We start from the raw sequence: 19,556 nt of genomic DNA on the forward strand, positions 1-19,556 counted from the left end.
GAAGCTGGTTCAGCCGGAAAAGTTTTATTAAAATAATGATGCTAACACAATATTAAAATTATACAATTTAACAATACAAAATTAAAAAAATATTTTGAGTTACATTGCGCTTATGGTCAATAGTAAATTATGTTAAGCCATTTAACAGCAACTTGCTTTTTTTTTTTTAAGAGGCACTCCTGATTGTCTTAAATAATGCACTTAGAAATCTTCACTTTTTTGCTGGCCGCAGCTCACAGCCGCTGTAAGCACCAGCACCCGTTCTACCAATGCCTCGTCATTAGTTATGCAAATGTCCCAATTACCTTATGTCATTATTAGCAGGAACTGCAATGGTCCCCTACATTAAGTTCCTACTTTCTATATAACATGTAAACATTAACAAATAATTAACAGTTCTTTTTTTTTTAAAGTGCTTTAACTTGGGTTATGCAAACACGTTACCATTCAATAACAGATTGAGGGTATTTCTGAAGACATTTAGGATGTCATAGAGCTGGTATTGTCAAGATGAAGATTAGGAAAAAAATTAAAAAAAAAAAAAAAAAAAAAAAAAAAAAGCTAAATTTTTATTTTGTCCACATGCATCTACATATGCAATCCAATGAAGTCCCTGCTACATAAAAGACCCATGATCAGCGCTTGGTTCCATGTGAGAAGTCTGAATTTTGCTGTTCCCTGAAATACAGTTCATTCCTGTATCTGGTTTACATTCCAGGATTAAAAAGGAACATAAAATTAAGACAACAGCTTCAGTTCTCCAGTTCATAAGTTACTGGAATTTGTGTTACACACTTGAAGAATTGCCAGATGCCTGACTACTTAGTTAATTTTCTTATAAAGAACTAACAATTCACTGAACTCCTCCACTGAAGAAGCTTTTATATGATAAAATAGTTAAATAGTTCAATCTGAGAAAAAGAAGTATCTAGGAAATACATTCATACATTAAAATGTATCTGAAAAAGTTTTCTTTAAATTTAGGATCCACATGAAAGATATCCTGAAAGAATGAAAAATGCAACGGAAGAAATAGGGGAACTGGAAGACAAAAAAAAAAAAAAAAAAAAAAAGGTGAAGTTTTCAAATAATTTTGCATCTGGCATTGGCCTCACCACAGCAGTAAAAACTAAAACCAACAAGTACTCTATGGGCCTTTCATAGATACACCTCCTGGTAATAAAGAATAGCTTCCAATGGCTTTTGTAATAATGCAGTATTAATGTAAATGAAAATAAGACACTTCTGATTTAACAAGACATTCTCATTTCCCCCTCCTAAGCATATGTTAAAATAACTTCCCAATGTCCTAAGGTTCTAAAGTAACTGAAGTTAGCTACCTGAGAAACAAAGTATTTTTTTTTAATGGATTCATTCATAGAAAGATTCACATGGAATGTTCAAATATACAAAGCTTATGCAAAGACCCGTTGGCTTACTGCAAAATAGATTTAAAAGCTGTGTAAATAAACTCTAGCAGCTGATGTACTAACAGAGCTTTTAACAAAAGGCTGAATGAAAAGTAAAATATCACTAAACACTCAGGATTGTGGGATGATACTGCTATGGAATGTGAGTGAGAGCTTTCACACGTCCAGTGTTCATATCTGAATCACATCTCTTAAGAAAAATAAATTTGTCCCTATGTAAATGTAGGCAATTTTATTGTTTTCATTACTCCTCCAGATGTAAAGAAGAGGTACCAATGGAAATTAAAAATAATTTCTTCCAGTGCTCAACAGAAGACATAGAACGATGAGCTGCCAATTACTTTCCTGAAAATAAAATGATAACCAACATTTCCTACACTGAGGCCCAGAGAAACCTACAAGCACACTTAAACAACACAACAAATACTTCTAAAGTTCAGATACACGAAGGATAACCTACTTCACTCTCTAAAACAAAAATATACTGAACAATTTAGAACTCTTAATCTCTGTAGTGCTCTGCAGTAAGAATTAAAGGTGATCGTAATCCTAATCGTTTATAGCTTGTCCATAGATAGTACCTCTTTGGAGGAAGAAAATCAGAATTCTCAAGGTTGTTTTGACACTCTTATGAGTTCCAGCTCCTGATAATGTCCTTTGAATAATAGGTACATGATGTTTTCCCTATCTTCCTCAACAAAACTGGATGATTACTGTATTAATTAGCACAAAAAGGGAAGCTGCACTAGCAGCAGGGAGAGTAACACAAATGTCTCACTATTGCTGGCTTATTTTCACTTTGACACAAACTAACAAAACAGCTAATTTCCCTGAGAATCAATCCAAAAAGCAGGCTGTATTCACTGTCATAAATTACCCCTGTAGTCATACTCCAGTAACAAGCTAGTCCAACCCGTTCACAGTCTGTTCTTTTTTGTACCTTACCATCTTGACAAGCCAAGATACAAGAGCTAAGCATAAGGTTCTGGACTGCATTATTACAGATGAGCTGTCTCCAAAAACCTAAGAGCAGCAGTTACCAATCTCTGATAACAAATACTCTATTCAGCTTTCTGGCATAAATTAATTAACTACAAACAGTATTGCAAACATGTAGAATTAATTTGTCTATTCAGACATACTTACTGATAGACTCCAGTTAGTATAAAAATGCAGTCAGCATAATACTCTGCCCTGCAAAGACATACTTGTTTCCATAAAAATAATTTCAGGCTTGGATGAAGGATTTAATATTAAACTTATTTCCATTTCCAGCGTTCAAAACCTGATATGATACTGTAGCAAGATTATTCCTGGGCAACTAGAGAAATGCTTTGAAGATAATCTGCAGATGACATTATAAAGTCAGTCCACTCCTTGGCCAGCTCTTCAATGGAGACTTCCTCCCCCCCGTATTCCTTTGGGAGAATGCTGACTGGGAAGTGTTCAGTCAGGCTCTGCCTGTAGTTGCTTCCATGCATATGCACCTAAAATAAAATACAAAAAGCATTTATTGGTGCATGAATGCTAGACTCCTGAGTAAAAACAGGCAGGGAAGAAACCAGAGCAAGACCTGAGGCCATCAGCTTGGTTCAACTAAACAAGTGAACTTGTTCATAAGGAACTCCTTAAGTGCAGAAGAAAATACTACAGGACAGGACTTTCCCATGGGGCTCTAACTCTTCCGTGTTCAGTATATGCTGAGCAGTGGACTACAACCAGAGAACTGCATTTTATGCAGTCACAAGCATAGAGCTGAAACTAACTGCATGCCTATTCCAGGATGATTTAGCAAAACAGATGAGGGTTCACACCAGCTCTGTGCAGCTGTGAGCTGAACCATGGGAAGTCTCAAGTTTGGCGTTGTCATGATAGATACCATGTACTTGCTTTCCAGGCACTTCCAATAAAAGAATGGTGTCTGGCTCCTGGCAATTACTATCTGGTGCTGCCACATGTGTTTAAACAGAGCATTATGAAGTTTGTATCTAGGTTCAGATAGGTGCCAAGGATATTCAGAATCATAGAATTATAGAATGCTAGGGGTTGGAAGGTATCTCTAGAGATCATCTAGTCCAACCTCCCTGCCAAAGCAGGATCACCTAGGGTAGGTCACAGAGGAACATATCTAGGTGGGTTTTAAAGTTTCCTCAACCTCTCTGGGCATTCTGTTCCAGTGCTCTGTCACCCTCAGGGTAAAGAAGTTTCTCCCCATGTTGAGGTGGAACTTCTTTGTTCTAGTTTAAACCCATGATTCCTTGTCCTATTACTGGGCAGCACTGAAAAGAGATTGACCTCATCCTCTTGACACCCACCCCTCAGAAATTTATAGACATTAATAAGATCCCCTTGGCCCTTTTCTCAAGACTAAACAGTCCAAGTTCTCTTTCTTCATAGGAGAGATGTTCAAGTCCCTTAATCATCCCCATAGCTCTCTGTTGGACTGCCTCCAGTAGATCCCTGTCTCTCCTGAACTGCAGAGCCAAAGACTGGATACAGAATTCCATGTGTGATCTCACCAGGGCAGAGTAGAGGGCAAGGAGAACCTCTCTAGAGCTGCTGGACATGCTTTTTCTGATGCACCCTGGGATACCATTGGTCCTCTTGGCCACAAGGGCAAATTGTTGACCCATAGAGAATTTACTGTCCACTAGGACTCCAAGGTCTTTCTCCATGCAGCTGCTTTCCAGCAGGACATCCCCTAATGTGTACTGGTGATACAGAAGAATCTGTATCTCCACCTTTCTGTTTCAGTTCCAACTGAACCTAGACCCCAGACTACTCCTCCACTTTAACCATGTAATACTGTAGTATCACATCTAGTCCTCTTGCTTTACTGTAGCTATTTTGAAGCCTTGTTCATCACTTCCAGTCACAAAATTTATAGGTCACTTATTAACACTTGACAAGAATCTTCAGCAACTAATATTACATAAAGACTACAAGAACATGCACTCAAAAGGTAGCTGACTGCTTTTTATCTAGCACTTCCTCACCAGGAAGCAAGATAGGGAATAATGATTATTACTATGAAGGTATGTGGAACTGGCCCCTAGAGCAATTGCTCCAGATCATACCTGAAATTTTAAGCCAGGAGAAAAGCCAATCTACTTCTGTTCCATTCTTTGAACTGGAATATCTGTTTTTCTTTTAGGCCTTTACTGCTCTTCTGCCCTTTTCTGCTTTTTGAGTTCAGGCCTGAGTCACTCTGAGATGGATCAGGTAAAAGAGGCTGCTGGAACATACTTTTTTTATTACCTTTTCAGTGGGACTGATTGCAAAAGACTGCCAAAAACAATTCTGCTTCTCTCCCATAATAAACCAAACATGCTAGGAAAAGGGGACTGGCAAATAACAGCTAACAACGACCAGAAAAATATGGATCTACTGGCCTGGAGTGCAGTGGCTACCCCAAGTGCTGAAACAAGCAGGCTTCAGAGTGGAAAGAGCAGGGGACAGTGCTGCTTATTTTGTAATTAGTCCTGCTGTTAACGTTTCACAGTATTTCCTTTTCTGCCAGCTGAAACTTCCGATATTCTTCCTATGCTACAAGACCCAGAAAACTTCCAGAATTCTTAACATCCTTTTGTATCCAAATATAAATGAGTTTTCAGATTTAAAACTGCAAAAAGAAGCTACGTAGAAAGAAATTTTGAGCTTAAGCCTGACCTACTTGTGATGCATAAAGGCCTCTGCAAGCATTTCAGAAGGAAAAAGTTGTCTTCTACGAATTCTGCACAACTTGGAGCATAACTTCAATGTTCAGTGACAATTTCTCACTATTATCTACAGACTGTTGGGAGATCAGGACCTGCTTCTGCCTAGTCCTACAGTATTGCTGTGTGACCTCAGACAAATAATTTAACCTCTACATGTCACAGTTTTTATCTTTAGAGTGGTGGTAACAGCAACCACTCACAACTCTCACAATACTGATAACTGCAAATGCTTTACATTTAGATTCCCCAAGGCCTGTATGGCCCTACCACACAAAAATAATTTATGCTCTTCCATGCTCAGGAATGCCAGATCCTAAGGGAAGTGCTGCAGATTTTCATGCAGGGATTTTGTGGCAGAAAAAAATATTTGTGTGCACTCACCCGTTCTTTTATTTTTTCAGTGAGAAAAGGCTTAATTAGAGCGAAGACTGGGTGGAAGAGTAAAGGCTCATTAATCAAGTGGATACCACGAACTTTTAGTGGAAAGGAATCCTGTCAACATACATGAAAAACAGCATAAGAAATAGAAAATATTATTTAAAAATTTCTATTGTTAATAACAGATCAGTGAAAACTATTGAGTTCATAGGTTAGAGTACTCCTCCTGAGCTTGCTAATACCTGCACTTTGGAGTGTTATTAGTTTATACTGCTCCAACAATGCTTAGAAAATCATATCTTGTTCCTCTCACTGAAGGAAAAATAAATAATAATAATGATTAAAAAAAAACCCAACAGTATCAGGAGAGGCTACTAGAAAACCCAGCAACATAGAAACAACCAAACCTTCATCAAATTACACATAAATAACCTATACAAAGCTTGTACTCAGCCTCTTCTCAGAGGCACAATTCTTCACAGCAGCAATTCTGCTGAGCTTATTGGTAAATTATATCTAGCCACATGCTTTCATTGGCAATTCAAAGCCTGAAGGACAATATGTACACATATAAACATAAACTACTGAAGTGACAATTTTAACTTAAATGAATTATAATTTGGAGTTATTACAAATACAATTTAGAGCCTTGAAGTTACTGGGAATTTGACCAAGCTAGAAATTCAGCTTTATAACAAGATTACTGTCCTAATGAAAATAAGCGTTGTATCTGCTATATAGCCTTTATAATATGAAATACTTCTACTTGAATTCAGGATTTATTTAGAAGTCCCAGACCTTTGTAAGTTAAAAGAAAATATGGCAGTATTCAAAGACAGCATTATGCAATGGGGAAAGTGTTGTTTTTGTTCATATCCCAATTAATATGATCTCTGCAGCCAGTTTCTGCTTATAAAAATACAAACAGTCTTCCCTTCTATACGGAATAGCCCTTCTCACATTATTTCATGCACTCTTCTATGGATAAAAATAACCCCAAGCCCCACACATTTCTTAAGTGTAGCTCCAATAATTTTTAATACATTATAAAGATCTTAAAACTAACATTATATGTTTACTGCATGTGATCGTGTGTTACCATACACTAGAAATTTATTATCTTTTCCACAAAACAATTTGGTTTTGTCTGGGGTGACAGATTTTTCTACATTATGTCACTTACTAATGCTACTATGCTTTCCAATCCTTATCATGTATTTACTATTAATTTCTGTTTCTTCATACAGAACAGTAATATGCAAGACAAATTTCTTAAGAAAAACATAGGATCAAAACTGTGGTTTCTTAATTTTTAGTTAGTAGTTTAGTCTTAATTATAAGCATATCAAACAACACTAAGATCATCTCTGTTAAAATGATGAAAGAAATCTTAAAAGAAAAAGAAAAGAGAAAAAAAGAGAATTATTTCTCTTAAGAAAAAAAGCTGGAAACACTTTTTTTTCTGCCTTTATTCAATAGATATAACAAAACATTTAGAAGCTTGAAAAACATGCAACAAATCTGAAATAGGTCATGATGGAAACATCACACTCAAAGAATTTCCATTTCAAGATAATGGATTGAAATCTCTAGATGTAATTGCAGATTCTGTTCTACCTCTTTTCTGCTCTACTTCAAGGTTAAAAAAATTACTAGCAACTTGTTATCTACCTCAGAAATCAACTGAAACACACATGTCCTTTTATCATAATATCTGGCCCAGGATATTACGATAAACAAACATCTAGAGTTCTTATTCTGGATATGAAAATTTGGGAATACCTGGTGGTTCCACTGAAATTTTACGTTAGAGAACAAAAGAATTTCAGCTGAAATTCTGTTGATGAAGTTATTGATGAAGTTTTTTACTGAACCTCAGATATAAACCTTGCTATTCAAGAGCTAATCCTCCTGGCCCATTTTCACATCAAAGGCTAACAGTTTAATTAGTACTGATTTCCAACCTAACTACTGAAGGAAAATGGGACTACAGGACTACATTGTAGTTTGCCTGTCAATTTTCAATTTCCTTCTTTTCTTTTCTTCCCTTTTTTGCCCCCCTCTCAAATCCATTGGCAAAGTTCAATCAAATTAGACAAAAAGGAACAAGTATTAAAGACAGTACAGTGCAATCCCTAAAGGTTTTGTGAAAAATAGGAGATTTTGTTGGCAAAAAGTAAGGAGTACATAAACATTATACATTCTATTACCAGTAGCTGGATAGTTAGGTAGCATCATCCATACTGGTAACAAGATGGTTCTGCCTAGTTTTTAACTACGTTTAGCACATGCTATTTCTCATCTCTCCAAGACCCAGGAAATAAAAGCCTTGAGAGCCAAGTTAATGCACAAACAAATGGAAGAGAAGAAATGAAATGGGATAATAAACACAAGTCCTTACAAAACTGGGCTGCTTCTGCTCTTACACTTATGAAATTGTGTTGTAACAGGTCAGTGTAAAACATCAGAGGTTACAGGGTGCTATATGAGAACAGACTTTAAGTCAAATCAAGCACAACCTGGGCCATCTGACTTTTAAAGAATTTAAGATTTTGTTCTTTCAAGTTGCATGGTGTCTAAGATGGTCTAAGGAATGAAAACTGACCATTGCTTAGAACAAACAAAAAACTGGGAGTTATAGCAATGAAGAAGCATGAAGCAGTATGTCACACTCACTGTGAGCACAGCAGCAATTTTCTTGGCCACTGCTGGGCTGATTTGAAATGCATGAGCAAACCTCCAGCCTTGCAGATCAAAGATCACCTTGACTCCATTCCGCTGAGACTCAGTCTCCTTTACAATAAGTTCAGATGTGATAAGACTGACACGAAACACATCATAAGCTGTAAATAACTTGGGATCCCAATGTCCTGAAAAGTAAACAGAACATATTGCATTACCGCGAGGATAGCAGATACACCTGTACTTTTGCTTGTTACTGTTTCTGATGTGCTTCTAAGGAACAAGAAGTAGCCAGCAGTATCAGGAAATAAAGTTACGTGCCAGCACAGTTTTTTTGTGCTCCTGCCTTTCCTCTCATCTTCACAACTGCTTTTGGAAATGCTACCACCTAATGGTAAAAAGCTGTAGATGCCACGTAATGTAGTATGAGAACCTCCTAGTGCCAAAGCCTCTGGTACAAGGTTTTGACAGGATCAGCTCAATTCAGTAACAGTCACGTTAGCAAAAACTACAGATTAACAGTCCAATCAGTTAATATAATTTTCTTGAGTGCACTAATTGTTTCAAGATCCAGTGATTTCTTGTTTTTCTGAAGCCTCAGCAAAGAGCTAGATTGGATGCTTCTCAACCCTAGATGAAGGCTTCAGAAAACATAATTTAGCAGAGAGACACAATATTTTCTACTGGACCAGCTAATAGTAAAACAATCCTTTTAAAGTTGGCAATAGTAATTTATCTGTCCATAACAAGCACAAAGAAATTTAGTAACATGTGATCAACTAACTACATAATTTTTTAAAAGACTTTTGAAGTGCATGAAAAAAACCAAAGGTTTTCAGAGTGGTGTTAGATAGAGCTCTTTGTACAGATAGAGCTCATGTACACACTGAAAACTCAGAGAACTTCTCATTTATAACTAAAAAGAACATTGCTACATGAACAACTATACCCCTTTTTTTTCTGTTCTCTCCCCTCTCTGCTGCATGTGCACCAATACCACAGTCTTAGCACATGGCTTTAAAAACTTGGATTGAAACAAAAAATTGTTGGGACACTCAGTCTCAGATATGCACATATTCTTTCAAGTTTTAGGATTTCAACCTTAAGACTTTTTTTGATGTAGACAAGAATTCCACTAAAAAGCAAGTAAGTTCTTTAAAGAGGATTTTACAGCTTTAGCCATACCAGTATATAAAACAAATAATATAACTGTTGCTCAATAAACTCGCCTTTTATATTAATATAAAGTTATATCTATCAGTGAATACAAGTACTCTGTGTTCCATCTACGTACTCTGATATCATCCCATTTTATCAGCCCCTGGTGTTGTACCCATAAAATACTTTCACTTTGGAGCTCAAGTGGTGATAATTGAAAAAAAAGCCAAAACCACACACAACAAAACAAACAAACCAACCCCCTCAAACAAACAAACAAACCAAACAAACAAAAAAACACAAAACCAAACCAACCAACCAGAAAAAAACAAGAATAACAACAATAAAATACAACAGAACAAAAAGCTCCACACAAAACAAAAACATTAGTGCCAGAGCCAGGTGCAAAACAGGTCCAAGCAATTTCAACACTCACCAATTCTGTATATTAGAACCTTGCTTCCATGTGGGTCCCTTGATCTCAGGACTCCAAGATAACCAGCGTTCAAAAGACCAAGAATAGAAGACGGTTGTAAATCTGCACTGATTTCTGGGCATTCAATTCTCCACTTCTGGTAATTCTTCAATAACTGGGGAAAAAAACCCCAAACCAAACATGACAGAAAGCCATCAGGTATTACATGAAAATCACAGTTTAAAATTTGTTTTGAACATCTGGTCACAGTCAGAGGTCCGATTCATTAAAGTAGCCACCAGTTAATTGTATATTTTAATCAAATTCCTCATAGTAGTAGAAGTTTGCTATACTGGATCAAATAAGTGAGTAAGTTATGATTAATTTAGAGTCCTGCCAACTTGTTAATGAACTGCAGTTATTAAATTTGCAACAGAAAAGAAAATTGGAATATGGAGAAAACACTGGTAATTTCTATGTAAAATGCATTTAACATCCAGTTTTCTTATTCAGGTTACATTTAGGATTGCTCCATTTGACACTGCATAAGATTCATTCAGGGTTTGTTGAACTTACCTATGCAAAATATGAGAGGAACATTCCCCCTTCACAATCCCACCCCTGATTAGTAGGGACCCATTAGGTACACTGTCATTAATAAAAATAAAAATAATAATAATAATAATAATAATAATAATAATAATAATAATAATAAATAATAATAATAATAATTCAGTTTACTATTCAAAATGGATTTGACCATCAGCACGTCTAAAGCACATTTTCAAAGTCTCCCCTCCCGCTCTAAAATGGCAGAATATAAGAACATAGTGGGTCCATTACTCCAGAGACAATTTCCTTCTCCTGAGTGGAAATAATGAAAACCTGCTTAGCTAAAATGGAGATCCTATTCATTACCTGGGACATGATCACCTGGTTCCTAAGGCTGGAAGGCAGCAGCACAAATGAGTGTATCTAAGGCACGGGAAGGGCTCTGTGCTGAAAGGTGACAGCCTAACTCTAAGAGTAAATTAAATGTGTTCCTTCCTGAGGTGACACCTATCAGGAGGAATTACAGGTGGCACTAGGAAAGGTCATCTTAAAGATGGATCATCTTTAAGAATTAAGTTGGTCACGCAGTAGTTCTAATTTCCAAGCCTAATGACAGTTTACCCTTTAATATTAAATGGTGGTGGTGAAAATGAACTGCTATGCCTAGCAACTAAAATTTATATAAGCCATTTTGTATAGGTAATTGGGAAGCTATGCAAGATTACCTCCAAAAAAGCTTCCTCACAATTCATCAACTAAATTCTTCCTCTGCTGTATTATCCATGCTAAATTCTCTAGAACAGAGTTTGGAAGGTAGAGGCACAGGGATCTACACTCCTTACTCTAGCTACAGCTAGTAATTCAGATTTTTTAATCAAAATTTCCTAAATAGCTACAGTTTAGACTTCTACCCTAAGACCTTCTACCCTAAGATGATAATCAGAATTTTTCAGCAGTTCATTTCACATCAGAATGAAATGTAGGTTTAAATCCTAAAGGTAGTATGGACAGGCTGCTCTTTCATACTGTTTTGGTATTTCTTCAAATAGCAAACTGTAATCTGATCCTCAGCAGCTTCACAAATTAATTGTGTTTAACAAAATGAAAGCATCAAATTTCATTTCTGTTTATTTGTATTAGAATAAATTAATTTCTATTAATTTCTCAATTACTTCATGTTTCACAACAGAAACATTAGAAGAACTCTAAGCTGCAGCTAGTAAAACATAACCTCAAATTAATTACAAATTTCTTCTATATACAGAAGTATCATTTTCTTCACTGTTTTCATTGAAAAAATGGTCACAAGGAATTTCAGTGGATACTGAATTAATATCATGGAACATCACAGCATCAGTTGTGCTAATACTTACCCACAGCCTCTTAAAGGAAGACCTGACACTCACAGTCCTGTACATAAAAGCATGCTTGTATTAGATAATTAATTTCTTTTCCTTGCTTCTAGTTCCAAGTTTCTTGTATTGTTTTACATTAAACACATTTTTCCTTCAGGTTAAAGGCTTTTCTCCTCAAATAAAGGTCTTGAATTACTTTGAAGGATCTTGAAGTGAATTGTCATGAGGAAACTATTTATAAGGCATTACTGTTAGAATTTTCTTACAAATAGACAATATATTAATCAGAAATTATCTGCTGCCTTCATGGAAACAGCACCTATAAATATGTATTTATGGGTACAAAATTGGAAGAGTTCATCTGATGCACTAGAATCCCATTTGATTTGGCAAAGAGAAAAAAAGCCTCATCCTAAAACACACCTGATAGAGAAGAAACTTTTAACCATTAGAATTTTACCAGAAGCCTTTAGACTACATTGAACCAATTCTAGCCTAGGCTAACTTAAAAATAAACAAACAAAAAAAGGTTGGAGGGAAGGGAGAAGGGAAAATAAGTTCATTTGTGGAATAAAAAATCACTAGGATTGCCAAGATTGACCTGATGAGGTACCCTGATTATCTCACTCTGAAGTCCTTGATTCTTGACTCTCTACAAAGGGCACTGTTTGAGCAACCCCAACCACTTCATGCCAACCAGACAGCATTGTGAACATACTTTTTTTTCCTGTGTCTTTTCAACACATACTTGAGCACAAGCAAAATACAAAAATACCCTCAGAACAACAACACAAACCAAAGTTTTGGCCTTTCTCCCTTTTCTTCTAAAATCTGTTGTATCACAACTTATGTGGTGGTTAACTTGGTTCATCGAGTATTTTAAAATCTTTCTGAAGAGCTGCCTGCCAAAATCAAGATGAGAATAGAAATGAAATGTCCATTCAATAACCTATCTTGTCAGAACAGTTAGTTTCTTTTTTTCATTAATATTTAAATTTTCCAAGTTGGGAACAACAAGGATTTAAGGACCTTGGAAGAAAGGAAATACTGTTTCCAGATTGGGACACACTCAAAATTCTTACAAAAGACAATTTGCCTACTGGCAGGGCCATTAAGGAGTAAATATAAGGTTGGGATATTTCTAACACATTCCCTAATGTGGGCAAGTGGTACATCTATTAGCTGCATAACATGGCTAAATTCCAAACAAGTTCCTCTTGGTCAGAAAGCCATGAAGTTCAAAGTGCTGAAGAGTTCTCAGATTTTGAAAACTTAATCTAATTATCTAAAATCTCTTACAGCTGAAGTAAATGTTAGCATTAGATAATCTTCCACAGCATCTACAGCTAGATGTGAGACATTTTCTTAAACTTTTTACTTATTTCAACAATCTCTTTCTTAGCAACTGGACAAACTCAAGTTGCACACAGCTATTTAGATGACTAACTCTTAAACACAGAATTAAAGAACTAGAATTGGTATTAAAGAGATTTACTTTGTTTTGAAAATTGCTAATTTAACATTGTTTAAACGCAAAAATTCATGTGAAATATGGTCTTTAAAAAGAAGATGAAGAAACCTCATACCAGGAAAACCAGAAGCAATCATTACTTAGTATTAAAAATGGCTCTTGTAACACCAAGAAAACATTCAATGTATAATTATCTGTGTTTACAAGCTGAATAACCTACTTAACATCTGCTTGGCATCTGAAAATAGATGCAAGATAAGATGATAAATGGGAAAAGCTGGTGAAAAACTGCAGTGTCTAGAATTATGCATTAAGAGGTTTTGTCAAGAGGTCTGCTGGGGACAGTTTCAGATTTCTGGACATCAGAGATGATAAAGTTACTGATTAAGCCAAGATTCAAGTGCTTCAAAAGAAATAAAAGTGAACTTAGTACTTGACTTAAAATTAAAAAAAGTAGAAAACAACATACTTGTTACAGAAATCAATGTATTTTCATATGTAAATTCTTTTTTTATCAATTATTATTTATTTATGCTAATAAATAATTATTTATTTATAATTATAAATTTAAATATAAATATATTTTATATAAAATATATAAATTTAAATATAAATATTAAATTATAAATAAATATTTATTAATATTAATAAATAATAGAGGCCTAGAAAACAAGGCCTCTACTCTGTCCACATCTGTACCAATCCCCAATGCACATGATGTTTAGGAAAAAAATATTTTCTATGGCAATCTCTGGAGGAGAAACTGACATCTTGAACTATAGACTAAAGCCTATTTACACACACACACAAATACACGACTTTGTACATTATATATTTTTTTGTATATACATTATATACATTACATTTTGTATATACATGACATTTTGTATATACATTATATGTTTTTTTGTCTATAGTTAGACACAGAATTTAAACATATGGTATATAAAGACAAAATGTTTAAAATATTTTTAGAGGGACACAGAACGTTCCCAATCTTCCATGCATTGCCTCTTTGCCAGCTGAGAGAGACTGGCACATGCCTGAGCTGAACCATGCTGCAAAGGGAAGACTGGCTGACTGATTTCTGCTTCCTCAGCAGTCAGGCCAGAGAGCCTTCCATCCTTCTTGAGGAATCCCTTTGTATTGATGGAAGAAAAGCAAAGAAAATCCCTTTGTATTGATGGAATCACAGCCTGGTTTAGGCTGGAAGAGAACCTAAAGATCATCTGGTTCCAATTCCTTTGCCATGGGCAGGGACACCTCCCACCAGATGAAGTTGCTCAAAGTCCTGTCCAACCTGGCCCTGAACACTTCTAGGAATGAGGCAATCCTTGGCAACCTGTTTCAGCATCTGACCACTCATAAATAATTTAAACTTGATATTTATATTTGAATGATGCAAAGATCCTTGGAGATAATTCCCTGAGAGACACAGTGGCATGACTGACACCATGGAAAACAACCCTTCTTGTACATCATAATTATTCTAAGCAACTTATTTGCAGTACAACACATTAGGAAGTCTTGATTTCTCCATAAGTCAAATGCACGGCAAAGACAAAGTCTGACTATATACCTCCAGAGCATCTAGAACTCCTAAAAGGATACTAGATAGAGTTTTGAGTGCAATAGAAAGGGTGCTTACAAAAGCCTAAGTGGTATGTTATAAAAACATCTCTTGGCATAGGGTTTCAATGTTGCATTTTTACTAAATGTAAAGATTTCCCTTTTTTTCCCTAGAGTGTAAATCTATTATAGTCTAGTATATTTATTAATATTAATAGTATAATTAATATATATAGTATAATATATATACTAGTATATATACTAGTATAATAGTATCTATTAATAGTAAAGTATAAATCTAATCCCTAAGTATTAATCTATTTCAAGTATAAAAACCAGAATCCCTAAGGCATGGAGAATAAACCTCATACAAGAGCTTTGGGATGAAATCCAGGACATAATAGAATGCATTAGGCAAAAATACCTAGGGAGGGAATGAAATGCTGGTTGTGCAGATGTCAAATATTACTACTACATCCAAAGGACAGAGGTTTGGATCACAGTGATGAAGTCAAACATACCCACACACACCTCACAGAGCTGATATATTTAACAAGGGATATACAGACCCATTGCTTGCTCTAGCAAACATTGCTTCTCAGAGTATCTGGAGAAGTTAATGAGCAAACAGGCTCAGCTCAGGTGCAGATCCATATCTAGACTTAAGTGTTTTCCAGCATTAATGCCCATATATCCAACAGGGATTACAAAAGCACAGAAGGTGTTGCAATGATATAACATGGTTCCTTCAGAGTGTTAATATTTGGTAAGTATTGCCTAAAGGTCTTACAGGAAAAGTTCTTATTTACCTAATGAAGATTTATTGTGTTTTTTGACAGTTACTGTTAATCTGTGTCAAAGTATTTTCTGTTCATTCCTAGAAACAAATCTCTGCCAGTATTTCATAGAGACTGACTTAACAATTTCTTACTAATAACATTTATGCATAAGAAATACTCCTGTGAAAGCTGCCTGCTCAAGTTCATTTCTTCTTCTGGAGCCTGTACTTAAGTGATTTAGGTTCATGCATACATCTCCAGCCACTTTCTAAGATAAGGCATTGGGCCAAGTTTAACCTTTTCTGTCATTAGAAATGCAGGAAAAGAATTCTCTTTTGACATAAGAATAGTCTGTTACTGAGCCTACTTGAAGAATTATTGGCTTTAAAATACAGACAGCTCCAGCTCTTCTTGAAGTTCTTCAGTTCCAGCTACCTGTTTCAATGGTGAGTTTTCTTCTAGCATGACATATACTGATACACCAGTACTTGAAAACAAGTCTGGAATTACCACTGGAAAAAACTTAAAAATTGTTGTTTGAATTAAGTCATCACAAAAGATTCAAAAATTGCATGTCTTCCCACAGCCTACCCAATCATTTCTGAAGCATTTCCAAATGTTGAGAAATCAAAATCACATAAATCAGTGTCAAATATTCATAGAATCACAGAACGGTTTGGGTTGGAAGGGACCTTAAAGACCAACTAATTCCAACTCCCCAGCATAGGCAGGGACACCTCCCACTTTACCAGGTTGCTCAAAGCCCCATCCAACCTGGCCTTGAACACGTCCAGGGAGGGGGCAGCCACAAATTCCTTAACAACCTGTTCCAGTGTCTCACCACCCTCAAATTAAATAATTTCTTCCTAATATTAACCAGGGATGCAACAACAAACAGCCTGATCAATTGTCAGACTCTTGATTCATACTCAAAGCTAAGTATAAGCATATAGTAGGAAAGATGCATGATGTTGTTTGCTTACAAGTGTTGGCAGAGCCACAAACTTTTATAATTCCTCAGCTGCTCTACAGGCACTATGCAGTGCTACACAGAAGCCCAGTGGACAAAAAGTTACCCTGTCAGGCTAAATTCCAAACTGAGAGGCAGCACCAAACCAGGATGGGAGGCACAGGTCCCTGTCTGGATGGATGGCAGGAAGGCTGTATCTAGAATAAGTACTATCATATATGTACTAACATAACCTCTGCATGAGGTTAGAGTAGTGTTAGATGTGTATTAGGATCACTACATAGAGATTTTTGCACAGTAATTCTCCTGGGCTTTAATATACCACCTGCAGACAAACACATTAAAAAAAAAAATTAAGTACAAGTAGCTATAGAATTTGGCAACCTGAAATTCTAGGCGGTAAGATTAAAACCAGGTGGTTTTTATACATCTTTTACTTCAAACAAGGGTCCAAACAAGATATTTGGAATCTCAGCAGCCTGTGGAGACTCAGAAATTCTAAAGACTTTTTAAAAAGACTTCTTAAGTTTTATAAAACAGGTCCCCATCCCTAGATAAATGATTCTCAAGAATAGAACAGGAAATTTACTACTTTGTAGATTCCATCTCTAGACCTAGCCTAGATTATACACTCTTTAAGATTAGTCCTAAATAAAAGACGTCACACTTAATCACAAGGAAGTGCAGAAACATACAAGCCAAATTCTGAAATACCACCATCCTGTCTATAATATTATCCATTAAAAACAATTACAATGCAACCAGGAGTGCATATTTAGGAATATGAATTGTCTTAATAAGCCCTACTTTATGAAACCAAGAAATATAGGAAAACAAAATGGCTTTTGCAGGGAATGAAAAAAAGGCACAGTCTTTGCTAATACATAACTGATACAAACAACCTCATGAACCTCAAGCAAAAGTAAAATCCATAAATATCCTGAGGAATCTGACTCAACTTGTTCGTTCTGCTGAGGAGTAAAGGTTTAAAATTGTGACTCAGGTCTCATGAGCCAAATGAAAAGAATTTTTTTTTTAAATACACTATTGATGCTTAGGGGCTTAAATGAATTTCTCACATTCTTGTTTTGTTACCCTAATCCTGCAATATATCCATATGCAAACAGTCTTCTCTTATGGTGAATAAACTTGGAAAATGTATAGTACAGAGTAGTTAGAAATTAAAAGGCGAGGTTCATTGGGCAATGCTATGTCATAACAAAATTCCACTGGAACAGAGCTTTCAGTTGGTGCAAGTGAATAAATGCTTTTGCCCTGGAAGGATTTGGAAAGGTTTAGTGGTTGTCAGTCTGTTAGAAAAGACACAGACAAAAACAAGAAAAAAGCCAAACAAGAAGGGGAAAAAAAAAAAAAAAAAAAAAAAACACAATAACAATTTGTACCTTAGGAGATTAAAAATATGCATATGCTGTCTGTATGGTGAAGAGCCATACAAACAGCCAGGAAAGTCCAAAGGGAGTGTTGTAAATGACTGAACTCCAAGAGAAAATAAGTTTTTACCCATAGCTTCATGTTAAAAGTAATTATAAATTTGTAGTAGTATCATTACTGGTATCAAGTGACCTGATCCTGATAAGCATGACACAGATATCCTTTAATGGATATTGCTTCCCGATGAGAGTTGTGACCTTACCACACTCACCTTAACCCCCAGATCGTGTGACCTTTGCACACTTGCTGTAAGCTTCACATTACCTCAACGTGACTGCACAGAGCCACCCACACCACACCACAACTTTATACCCACGCTGAGGACACGCGAGACAAACACTTAGACCCCGAAACCCCCTGGCCTGACCGACCTGAACAGCAAGCTCACTCACCCAACACCCAGACCCTGCGGATCCATCAGCCGCCGGACGCAACCCCCCGCCCGCTTCTCCATCGCTCTGCCGAACCCGCCGCCCTCCTGCCTCGGCATCCCCCTGGGGCCGCTCCAAGGAGAGACCCCCGTGGGGTGTGAGGCCCGGGTGGGCCTGCGGGACCCCGTTCCACCAGCGGGAAGCTGGAACACCCCCGGGCCTGGCCCGGCTGTCTTAACTGCAGCCGCGGGTGTTCTCCACACAGAGGGAGAGAGGCTGTGGCCCCCTCACCGCCCCCACCGAGCAGCGGGAGCTCCCTCACTCCCGCGGGGGACCACCGGCAGCTCCCGCTCCCCCCGGCCCTCCTTACCCTCCAGGCCAGGTCGAGGTCGAAGTTTCGGGCGCGTAGGAACCTCACCAGGAAGGTGTCGGTGAGGGGCTGCGACCAGTGCTGGCCGTGCTCAGCCTCCGCCAGCTGCCGTAGCTCGGCCACGGCGCTGCGCACCTGCGGAGAATGCTCGGGAAGGTCGTTGAGGTGCCCCGAGCCCGGCGGCCCCTGCCACATCCCGCCGCTGGCCGGTTCGGAGGAGACGGCCACACTCTGTCCCGACGCCTCGCCGGTCCCATTGGAAACCCAGCCAAGCAGCCTCCGCCCCCGGCGGGGCTTAACTCCTGAGCGTCCTCCCAGCCCGCAGCGGAAAGGGGAGGCGGTGACAGCGGTCCCCGTCCCCTCCTCTGTCCCCTCCCCTTCCCCCCTCCCCTCCCCCCTCCCCTCCAGGTCCAGGTCCCCGTTCCGATCCCCGTCCCCGTTCCGATCCCCGCCCCCGTTCCGATCCCCGCCCCCGTCCCGCTCCCTGTCCCCACCGTCCCGGCTGCGGTTGTTGGTGTTTTGGGGTTGCTTGTTTTGTTATCACTTGTATGGAGTTTCCCAGTTTTTAGAAATTTTACGTTTTAAAAGCGTTAAGTTTACGTAATTTTACGTCTCTTGTGTTGCAATTGCAGCTCCAAAAAAAAGGAGCTGTGCCTTCCCCGGGCCGGTGGAGAGTGAGGGGCGGCCCCGCCTCAAGGAGAACCCGCGGCCAGCCCCGCCGTGTCCGTGCCCGGGCCGAGACAGAACTAAGGATGCGGGCCTGCGTTTGAGGGGCAAATAAACCACCTTCACGTATTGGATGGCAAAAATGCTGCAATCTCATGGAAACTGGGAAGCGCTGTGGAAAGGAGAGAGGGGTGCAGGTGGAAAACTGCCTTGGAGCAC

The 19,556-nt window shown here is 37.8% G+C and overlaps 1 protein-coding gene across 1 annotated transcript; it reads right to left on the minus strand.

The window, feature by feature from the left end:
- Positions 1 to 8: 8 nt before the first annotated feature.
- On the minus strand, positions 9 to 18,995 carry TTPA (alpha tocopherol transfer protein). The gene is made up of 5 exons (XM_071737644.1): positions 18,672 to 18,995; positions 9,804 to 9,957; positions 8,204 to 8,397; positions 5,531 to 5,641; positions 9 to 2,917 (listed from the first exon to the last, which is right to left on the minus strand). The coding sequence occupies exons 1-5, from the start codon at positions 18,864 to 18,866 to the stop codon at positions 2,738 to 2,740; spliced, it is 834 nt and encodes a 277-aa protein (XP_071593745.1). The 5' UTR covers positions 18,867 to 18,995; the 3' UTR covers positions 9 to 2,737.
- Positions 18,996 to 19,556: the final 561 nt, after the last annotated feature.

This window comes from Heliangelus exortis, chromosome 2 (assembly GCF_036169615.1).
Source record: "Heliangelus exortis chromosome 2, bHelExo1.hap1, whole genome shotgun sequence".
In the NCBI taxonomy this organism is placed as follows: Eukaryota; Metazoa; Chordata; class Aves; order Apodiformes; family Trochilidae; genus Heliangelus; species Heliangelus exortis.